Genomic DNA, 11,445 nt, shown 5'->3' with positions numbered 1-11,445 from the left:
CATCCCTGGAGGCATTCAAGGTCAGGCTGAATGTGGCTCTGGGCAGCCTGGTCTGATGGTTGGCAACCCTGCATGTAGCAGCGGGTTTGAAACTAGATGATCACTGTGGTCCTTTTCAACCCAGGACATTCTATGATTCTATGATTTAGCTTTCAAGCATGTATATATGTTAAAATTTTAATCTCTTACTTGTAATAGCTGGTAATTATTAATCTTATTCACAATCTCAGATAAAAACATTTTCTTCTTAAACCGATTTTTTTCTGCTCCTTTCATTCTGTAAAGTATCATTTTTAAAGTTATTTATGAGCATTTTTAATAACAGATTTTATTATATTTTATTTTATTACAAAAACTGAATCTCAACATTGGCTATGGGCGCCTTCTACAGAGTTTCAGTTACAAACTCATTGCTATAGCAACCCACCCATACATATAATTTCCTACATGAAAAGCTAATATTAGGATGGAACCTTTACATATATTTTTAGTTATCTTAGTGTGATAAATGGTTTATCTTTATATAATCTATATTTGCTCTTTGCATTATTCTGCTTCTTCCACCTGCTCCTCATTCCCTTCTTGTTCATCTTTCTTAACATTTTTCTCCACTACTGTCTCATGCACTTCACTCTTCTCTATCTGTAGGAAGAAGCTGCAACTAGACTTCCTTCTGTTTGACACTGATTTTTCAAAGGATTAATTCCACTGACCATATGCAGTCCTGCTAGTATAGATAGTCCATGAAAACTTCTCATATTACCTTTCCTCTGTAAAAGAGATCTTACAGCAAAGCAGTGCATTGTTTCCTTCTTAATTTCACATGGCTCAAGTGATACCCTTATTTTCTTAATTTGTAGGTATGGGTGAAACAAGGAAGAGAATGAAGCAATGTATGATTCATCACCCTTTCTAATTGTCAGAAGAGTTTCTTTCTTAAAAGCTTGATGCGTGTTGCCATAAAAAAATTGTTGCTATAATAGGAATGTTGAATAGAAACAAGTAAGTATTAGGATCTGTAGAACATTTTTAATGATTCCGGACTCACAAAGAATTTTGAAACAAATTTTACATTGATTAAAAAAATATTCATATTATTCTGAATAAACAAAGCACGATTTAATAGTAAGCTAATTCTTATGATCCCACTGCCTCCTGGCCATTTGTATTTCTTTTTATATTGCTGCATCATTACAGAGTACTGATTCATAACATAATGACATTAATAACGGTATACTTTTATAATCTTCCATTTTCATTTCATATAAGCTTATATTCCTTCAATAGCAATAAGTTAAGGCACAAATCTAAACTACAGCATTAAAAACACTTAAATAAATAATTAGTATATTGCCTTCTCAATCATACAGCTGGAGTTGATTATAATCCTATCAACTGTAAATTCTTAATAGCAGTAACAACCTACTGTCCCAATTTCTATAGAACAGCTTTGTATATATTTTCATGTCTTTTAAATAATCTACTTTTCTCCTCCATTACTCTGCCATTCCATTTCTATCAGAGAATGAAATAACTCACTGTCACTAAGTACATTACCTTATATAAAGACACTTCGGATTTTTGGAAAGATTTTCCAATGCATTTTTCATAAACAGAGTGCTGTGTTAGAAATTTAAATTCAAGTTCACACAACTGATTAAATGCCAGCCAAATTAGTCTGGGGGATCTGCAGGAACAAATGTTCTGCTTAGAATGTTCTTCATGTAAGAGACAAAAGGTTCTGCATATTTACCACTTAATGATGCTATTAGCTCAAAAATAACTGTTACTGACAGGAGTTTCAACAATGAACACTGGTGTTTTCCGTGCCATGTAGAATTTAAAAAATGGAGATAGGAAAAAATGAGAATACTAGTATGAGAAAACTGAAGGATATAAATGCAGAGTTCAGACTAGAGGAAAGGTTAGGCCTTCCTGTAATGTAGTAACTCCTTCCAGAGAAGGGATAGAAAAACTCAAATCAACATCAAGAGCTTAATAATGACAGACATAGTAATTTGATCAAAAATCACACATGCAAAAAAAAGTAGCTGGGCACAATAAAATATTCATTTTGTCTATGTGTTGTCTGCTTCCTTGGGATATTCACTGAGTCTCCCCCAGTTTTCACTCAGATCTGAAAAAATCTGTAAAGATTTGCTCAGTATACCTCAGAAACCTAAGGAAAGACTCAAAAATCCACATGGTTGGAGAAACAATAGATAAGTAGTTCTTTTAAATTCATTCTTAATTTTAGAATTCATTAGAAGAAAGAATTTAATTCAAAGATTAGCATTCATTCCAATCCAATGTTTTATCAACTGGTGTGCAATAGCTTGACTCGGTGGTACAAAGAACAAACGCTGATTTCCTTTAATGAGAACATCCACGACCTGCAATAAAAATACATATTTTTTTCCTTAGAAGAAATATTATAAGCCATATGAAATCTAATGTTGAATTAACGTAGGGATAATGACGCAATGATTATCAGTCTATTGTTACTGTAGCCATTAAAGGGTTACTACCAGAGTCTCCGAGATGCAGAAAAACACACCTGGAAGAGATGTTGGATTCTGACATTTTTGAGCACAAATGTGCCCGAAGGGATACTTTCGTATTCATACAACTGTGGAGATAGACTGTTAATGCAGTATTTAAGGTTTTTGTGAAGTCTCTGCACGGTGAAACCACCAGATGGTGCTATATACTGCTCATGAAATATTTTCTTTTTCATTTTAACGTATGGTGTAGGATAAAGTATGTTTTGTTCATTTTCTGAAACAAGTGTGAGCAGCATGGGTGTATGCTTTTAGATTAGCACATTTCTGAAGTGCACTTATGCCCAATTCTAGACCAATCTGCATGACTAGCTGCATTAGGACTGATATTCATTTAAAATAATGTTTTTAGCATTGTTAGAAATACACTGAGACTGTAGGTGGCTAATTTTGCCTTCAAGTTGACTTGCAGAGTCACAACACTTGCAACTGCTAAGCAGTTGTATAGCATTATTAGAAGTTTAGCTTTTAAGTAGTTTGTGGCAAAATCCAGGAAGACTATGCTGTATAAGCAATTCTTCACATTTTCTACTCATGAACTCTTTCTGCCAAAGTTCTTTGTTGTTGTTGTTGTTTTTTTTTTCTGTTTCACTTGATCATACGTTAAATAATCAGGAAATCTACATATAGAATTTTACATTAATGCAAAGTAAATTACACTCAGTACCAGATTATTAAGAAACTCTGTAATGAAAAAAAGATTTAAAATAATTACTTCAAAGAATTTTTTATCTAAATTTCACCTCCAGCCCCACCAAACTTGGTAGCATACTTGTTTGCAGTAATTCAGGTGAAGAATACTACTGCCAAAATGCAACACTTTTTCTTTATGAAGAAAATTAGGCTACAATAACTCTAATTTGGATGTGTCCCAAAAGAAAAAGGTGAACAGCTAAGAGACAGTAATGACATAAAATGGACTTGCCTGTGACCCAGTAATTACTGAGCTCCTTATGAGTACCTGCCTTTTACTGTTCATGTATTCTACAAATACAATATAATGCAACTACAGTATAATAAAATGGAGAGATTACTATCTCATTCAACTTGCTGAAAAAAGCAAGTATCTATTCTGCCAGAAGTGATACGACCACAGACTAATCAATACGAGAAGGAAATTAAATTGAACTTTACTTGTTCTCTAGTGAACCAGCGGGCATCCTCTATTTCATTCTTGTCAACTCTAATTTCTGTAGACACTGCAACAGCTAAGCAGCCAATCATTAGGGAGGAGGGCATTGGCCATGGCTGACAAGAGACATACTGAACATGGCCAACTTTGACTCCAGTTTCCTCTTCTACTTCTCTTCGAACAGCATCTTCTATTGTTTCTCCTATCAAAAAGGGCAAAGAACAAAGAGCAGATGAAAATACTGCAAGCAAGGATTACATTCTGTGCTTTGAACTGACTCAAAGGATTTTAAACGGCAATAGACAACTATGCATCATCTAGTTCATGGATCAGGGTACAGATCTTAAGCTCAGGGCACAGAAGACTAATAAGGCTATCCACCACAGCAAAATGGAACTCTGAAAATGAAAAATCGTAATTTTTCCACTGTAACAACTATTTCCTGAATTGATAATTTATTATACATGCAACCTACCATTACCTGACACTGTTCCTTAAATGAATTTTGAAATGCAGATCTGTTCATTTAAAAATAGCATTGTGTTAATTTTTAAGTTTTCAGTAAGAATGTAACAGCTGCTCGTTGAACTACTTAAAATGACAAAAATAGAGACTTAAGTAGAATTGTACAAAATTCTGTACTGTATTATTCACTTTCTCTGATTCATGCTTCATTATCTTGATACGTGTAGACAACTCTCCAAACTTAAACTGCAATGAAAAAAAAAACTTTATGTCCACATTCACGGAAGATTTACAAGGCAAATCTTTACTGAGACAATGGTTAGGCAATGGAACAGACTCCCCAAGAAAACAGTCACAGCAACAAGCCTGCCAGAGTTCAAGAAGTACTTGATAGCACTCCCAGAAACACGGCTTCATTTCTGATTGGTGCTGTGCAGGGACAGCAGCTGGACTCAGTGATCCTTGCAAGTACCTTCTGATGTGAGATATTCTATAACTTCTGATGTGTATGTGGAGTGGAAGTGGTCATAAGCTTACATATATGCATATATAAGCATATACGTGCTTTGCAGTAACCACTGATTACAGATTCACTGAAGTGGACAATCCATGCATCAGTGTTTTATTTGAAGATAAGAAACTTTTTAGATAGCTCAAACCAGTTCTGCAAGAATCAATTTTTTTTACTACAGATCGCAATATGCACTGATGTTCTTACACATTCTGCTTTCTCCCATAAGATAACTAATCACTAGTAATGCAATCTTTTCAGTCTTTTAAGTCTTCTCATCCAACTACAGAATTAATTTCTGGATAAATTTCTGTGGTTATCTACTTCATTTTTTTTTTACTAAGCAACAAACCAAGTATTCTTTCAACTAGCAAGTGAATTACTAAGAGATAAAAGTTCTAGAGGAATTAAGTTAAACTGATCAGAAACTGATAAGATCAGTGGTCTTAAATTTCAGTATATACATTTGAATCAGTATCAGAAAGTACTAAAATTGGGAGAATTAAGAAAGGAGTAAAGAAATAAACCTTTTTTCAAATAAAGCTTTTTTTCAAATGACATCAGCTTATTCATGCTCTTGCCATATTTCACTTGCATGCAGTTACTGAATACAGTTCAGCATACTGTTATTTACTATAAATTACACTATAGCTGGTGATTAAGATGTATTCACAATATAAGAATATTTTATAAATCATTCTTCAACTACCAATAATTTTAACTAATTCTAAATATTACTGCTGAACACAGCTAGCAAAATCTCTTTGCTTTTCCTTGAGTATTACAAGATCTGTGCTTATCTTCCATATAATCAATCGCTTAAACATAAAGCAGAACTTCTATTTCTCCTATATTAAAACCCCTTTGTAAAAATCACCAAAGAATCACCCTTACATGTATTTTAAAATGTCTTTTGTCACTTATTACATGATTTAGAAATGTATGATGAGAGACTGATTTGAAACCTTTATTTACTCTGTTGTCTTTTTTTTTTAAAGCAGTTGTTGCAGAACACAGTACAGGTATGTTTATTATTACAACTTATCTAGCAGGAAACAAGAATATTTATTTGACATAACACAGAACAGATTTCTGAATTATTTACACTGTATAAAGCTGGTACATGGGAAAACCATCTGATAAGGGAAAATTACTCACCAGGTTCTACAAATCCAGCAAGACAAGTAAACATTCCAGGGGGAAACCTCTTTTGTCTACCTAAAAGGCAGTGATTCCCATCTGGGTGAATGACTTGCATTATCACAACAGGATCTGTAATGGACATTAAAGGAACATATTTCATATTTCAATTTTCGGAGGACTTAAAAGCAGCAAGAAAATTCAGCCTATATTGAAGTATATACATAAATGTGTACACAAAGAGCAAGCAGTTATTTTATTTTGCTTTGATTGGTTGTTTTTTGTTTAGCAGCACAAATACTTTGTGTAAGCAGTTTACTAGCCACGGCTATGGCATAAATTATCTGCTACCCCAGCACATAGTCTGTTAGGAGTCCAGAGGTACTAACTTAGCTATACATCCAGCAGATAGAAACAATTTCAGTAACAAATGCAATTTACTATCACCTCCTCTAAAAGCACAGGCCTGTAGGGTACAGTTTCCACTTAAATACACAATGCAGAGCCAGGCACTCTGAATGCAATACTGACTAACCTTTCCACTTTCACTTGTTTGCTATCAATTCCTTATCTGATGTTGCATCTTTTCACTCCCGATAATTTTATGCACCTTTTTCTTTTTTGCTAAATATTTTCTATTGATATCATTTTTGTCATATGTTTCTGCATACTGTTAATCTACTTTCTTCCCTTTTTATTCTCAATTATTCCAATGTTTTGTTTTAAAATGTTTCTGCCTCAGCGTTAACATTTTCCTCTTGCTATTATTTTTCAGGCTTTCTCTTTTTTATTGTCCAAAATGCCAGTATTTTCTCTCTATACAAAGGTTTACTTCAGTAATTATCATAATCAATGATCTCAAAGTCTGTTGTCCTACTCACAGGTATCTGCCACATGGCACAAAGAAGAATATGCAATACTGCTGTCTGTAAACCCTTTTTTGAGAGAAAGGCATAAGTATACAACACTGATTTGGCAGTCTTTTCTATATTCTCTCATTCCTTCTTTAAGTCTGTTGTACCAGAACTACAAATGCAAAAGAGAAGAATAGGTAGTGGAAGGAAAGGTGATACCATATCATGCAGGAAAAAAAGAGCCATTTTCATTCCTTGTTATCTTCGCATCAATACCATACCAATTATAATAATCTCCTTTGCAACATGTAAATAAAACGAGCTGGAGAATAAGCTTATTTTCTGAATAAAAATAAACCTGGCAGTTTGCAACTGACAATAAAAAGTCAAACAGAGCAGATGGTTAATGCTGTCACTAAGAGAAAAATGTAAAATTAAACCTTCTGGATTGTTAATATCATTATATCATTTATATTGTTGGAATTTCTAACTACATTGCATTGCAGTAAATGCTCTTATTGTCACTGTCATTTTTTTGTCATGGTATTAAGCAAAAGAGAGAAATCTGAATTTTGTAATCCTACATACAGCTGAAACACGCACAATCTGGGAAGAGACAAATATGTAAGAACAGAACAGAAATTGAAATAATTAAAAAAAAAAAAAACACCTGAGTAAACATGCACTTCGTAACATTTGAACAAGCTTATCTTACAATATCCTCACCAACTCTTGGATATGACGTGTTATGAACACCTTGGAGACTGGGACAATCTTCTTTCACACAAGTTTTCTTGTAGCCACCATCTTCAATCTTGGTTGCACTCCCACAAGTTGGGCAGAAACGGTAGCGGCTGTGCCATGCTAAAATAGATCTAGCCTGGGCTACTACTCCTATTAAAAAATAGATTAAGAATGCATAAAATCGCATACTAATTCATTTAAGCTCTTCAAATTAGAGAAAAAAGAAGTATTAAAGCCTAACGTAAAAATCAAAGTAGACTATGGCTTAAACTGTTATCAACTGCATCAGAAGCCACATGATGCAAGTTTTTTTATTTGCAGTACAGCATATGAAATACAATGCATGTATGATGTAGATACAGATCAATTTATTTAAGATATTCGTCCAGATCAACATAACCTCTTCTTCACTGAAATTTGCCTGCAGGAAGTTCCAGAACTGCATACCACACTTTATCTAAGGTGAAAAAGGCATTTACTACAGATATCTTGACATAACAAGGTAATGACTGTCTCACTTAAATTTGAGGTGCAAGTTGAGTTTGCCCTTTATCCTTCTCTAAAAGTGACATTATTGCAACAGAGCTGTTGTAACATGCCTGTGGCAGTCATTCAAACTGGGATCCCAACCTTGCAACACTTGCTCTCAGTTTTCTCCTCTGGTAAGTATTCAACACACCCTTACAAAGGACTTGTAAAGTTTCTTGTAATGAGGATGATAACAACAGATTTTTTTCTTTTTTTTTTTCTTTCTTCTTTTTACAACATTAATGCACATGCATTAATATTAAAACAGTGTTATTTGTAAAACCATGATAATTAATACATTTAACAGTTTACTACTCACAGTTGCAAATATTAGCACTTTGCAACTATACATTTTTACACATAGAATTCTTCACAAAACCACTAACAAAACTGTGAAAATTTCATTTTTTCTATTGTGATTGAAAATACTTGATTACCTTGCAGCGATTTGTCCTTCCAGCATACCTCAACAAATACCAAACCATATCTTTCTGACTACGTATTTGATCACTGTTGATTTTATGCATCTTACCAGCTTCGTTTTCAGGCAGCTGCAGTAGTGCTGGCATTGGTGGATGAAGAAAGTAACAATCCTCGTGCTTCTGTTTAAGTCTCTCAGCAGAAGTAGGATTTATGCTAAGAGCAAACCAAGCGACGAGCCCATCATCATCACCTTCTTGTAGAACCTCCCTATTGTGAGCAGTCAAAAGATTCATGTGCAACTTCAGATCAACTCCAAGAAAAATCAAGGTGACTTCTTCAGTCTGGCTTATGTACTGTTCCACATCCTCGTGGTGCAGTCTGCAAAGCCTAACTTCTGGCTGCTGCAACTTCTCTGCTCCCCCTCTCAGAGTAACCAATGGACTTAGGTCTGAGAAGAGTATGTATACTGTAGCTGGATGGCTTTGTTTTTTGCTTAGCCACTTGGAATCTATTCTTTTATCACTTCTTCGGTCCAGAAGCGTTGTGCCAAAATAATTTGAATATCCTTTCACTTCAGTTGGCAGAAAACCAGGCTTCTGTCCACCTTTTGCATTAGCCAACAAATTAGCAATGTGCTTGTACCCCCAAAATTTAGCTATGTCCAGAGCTGTCTGCCTTGACTTATTAATGATGGATCTATCACACCTACAGAAACAGAAAAGAACAACAGTTAACAGAGTGAATTTTTTCAGGAAGAGTTCCAATGTTGTACTATTGTTACAGCACATAGATTTGATACTATTGAGTTGCATCAACTTTTCAAAACTCAGAATCAAGGGTGTTCTTCAGGCTATATACTGATGGTATTAAAAAATGATTGTAGTTTTATTTTGCTATGGTCAAATCTCTCATTTTTGGTGCATTTTTGACATCACTTAGCATGCTTCATGTAGTACAAGAGTAACCAATTAATTAAAATCCCAAACACTGCAACATGCTGTCCTGCCCTGCTAGAAGAAACAAAAAAACCCCCATTGGCTCAAGACTCTTTACAGGGGAATTTTGAAAAGCAAGAAAGAGCACTCTTCTGCCTTACCAGCAACACAAAATTAAGTAGTTTAGTTAGCACAGCTTTCCAGAAGCTACCAAAAAAGTCTTCAAAACACTTAAAAAACAAGTTTACCAGTAAGTAAGAATGAAGAATATGGCCTGTGCTTAGAGAGAAAAGCAGCACTCAGGTAAGTCTGGGACGTAAGTTGGCCTATGCAGATCTCTTTGTTCCCAAAACAAAGCAGAATGAAACATCTGGTAAAGCAGTGACTCATTGTAAATATTTCAATAAATTAAAAAAGTATATCTGAAATACATGGAAGTGAACTGGTGAGCCAATCAAAAAAGAGTAAACTACTATTTTTATTTTTATTGTCAATTTTAAACCAGGAGGCTAAGTAAAACAAAAATACTGTAAAAAACTGTAAACTAAAAATTGTAATGTAAAAGAAAATATTACTGTAAAAACTGTAAACTTCAAATTATACAGTAGATGCTGTGTCAGACTTATCAGTTTTTAAATCCAGAAGACACCAGTGTATTCACGTTGCTGATACACAGGTAACTTTATCACAGGCAGGAGTGCTTTTACATGAGATTTCAATTAAACTAAATCGTGTCTGAGAGAGTTCGAGTATATTGTGGGGAAGTAATCAAAGACTAACATAAAGGCTCTTGGTGCTAAAGGAACTGATACTGCTCATTTATTCTCATTTTTTTTTCTTCTTAGGTTAAAATCTTGCCTTGTTTTCTACTTATTTTCTTATCACTTAGACACTGAATTTCATTCCGATTTTGTCTTCCATTTTCTGCCTGCTCGGGACCATGCAGACTGTGATGAAACTGCTATCCAGTATCTTCGGCAGTGGCCCAAACTTTTCAGATCACCAAGATACTTCTTCCAGTCTATAAATGTCTCTCATAGCTTTTCTCAAGCATGGATGAATTGAAAAAAATCACTCAGGCTTAGTTTGCAGAATGTTATACTAACATTACCTTGCTAGTTGTACTTGACGTTCATGTTTACACATCCAGCAATTGCGTTTTTCCACATGACTACTATGACTAAACATTACTGATATGAAACCAATGAGGCTGTAGTAACACATCAGTAAATAGGGCCTAAGAGAACGGCCATGAAAAGGGCATTTACAAGCAGAAAATTCCTTCTTTCCTTCTTCTTTTTTTTTTTTTATATAGTAAGCAGAACTTCTGTCAAACTGGCAACTTCTCCAAAATCTCAGAGGGCTCCTCAAAAACACAGAGGACTTCAATCTACAATATGTGGCACAGCAAGGCTGCTCTACTTGCTAGAATACACTAATTACGGTACAAAAGAGCACTCACTTGAGACTCCATGGTGAGCCCCAGCAGAAGAAGGTACATTACCTTAGTAGGTCTTAAAAATAAGGGTGAGAAGATCTGGGAGGATGTTGAACAGCAGGCTTGATAATTACTTATAACCACAGAATGAACTAGTCTAGTTTGGCAGTGTAATTAGGGATTCAGAAAGGAACTGACTGGTCTTCATAGAATCACTGAGACGTTTGGGTTGGAAAGGACCTTAAAGATCAAATAATTCCAAGCCTTCCTGCCTTGGGCAGAGATAACTCCCAGTAGATCAGGCTGCCCAGAGCCCCATACAGCTTAGTCTTAAATGCCACCAAGGACTGTGCCACTCAGATTGCCATCATCCATGAACTTGCTGATGGTGCATTCAATCTACTATATCTGTCATTGATAAAGACGTTAAAGAACACTGAGGTCAATACTAACATGAGGGAGACACCATAGAGGTCAGCTGAGCTCTTGCTCTCATTTTGGAATGTTACTCATTAGAAACATGTCAATCCTAGCTTTATATGGGCTTTAGAGAACCCTGAGGTTTCAAGACCTCTGAAGCATTTTCTGCTTTATTCAGTCTCGTCCAACACCAGAACTACAGGATTTGACTTGAGGACAGATAACAAAAATTAAAATAAGTCCTTGACAAGCAAAAAACATGTCTGGTTTCATATTGACCAAAGGGGAGGAAAA

At 34.9% G+C, this 11,445-nt stretch overlaps 1 protein-coding gene across 1 annotated transcript in view; it reads right to left on the bottom strand.

Moving 5' to 3' along the window:
- Positions 1 to 1,007: 1,007 nt before the first annotated feature.
- Positions 1,008 to 11,445, bottom strand: part of NUDT12 (nudix hydrolase 12) — an 11,873-nt gene continuing 1,435 nt past the window's right edge. Inside the window, exons 2-6 of the mRNA XM_010725909.3 lie at positions 8,468 to 9,063; positions 7,390 to 7,557; positions 5,828 to 5,941; positions 3,696 to 3,895; positions 1,008 to 2,393 (exon numbers count right to left, since the gene is read on the bottom strand). Of these exons, the coding sequence (XP_010724211.1) occupies positions 2,283 to 2,393; positions 3,696 to 3,895; positions 5,828 to 5,941; positions 7,390 to 7,557; positions 8,468 to 9,063 (1,189 nt within the window). The 3' untranslated portion in view covers positions 1,008 to 2,282. The remainder of the gene's footprint in view (positions 2,394 to 3,695; positions 3,896 to 5,827; positions 5,942 to 7,389; positions 7,558 to 8,467; positions 9,064 to 11,445) is intronic.

Source organism: Meleagris gallopavo, chromosome Z (assembly GCF_000146605.3).
Source record: "Meleagris gallopavo isolate NT-WF06-2002-E0010 breed Aviagen turkey brand Nicholas breeding stock chromosome Z, Turkey_5.1, whole genome shotgun sequence".
Taxonomy (NCBI): Eukaryota; Metazoa; Chordata; class Aves; order Galliformes; family Phasianidae; genus Meleagris; species Meleagris gallopavo.
The sequence above is the reverse complement of the archived record's forward strand: the minus strand, read 5'-3'. Positions and strand labels throughout refer to the sequence as shown.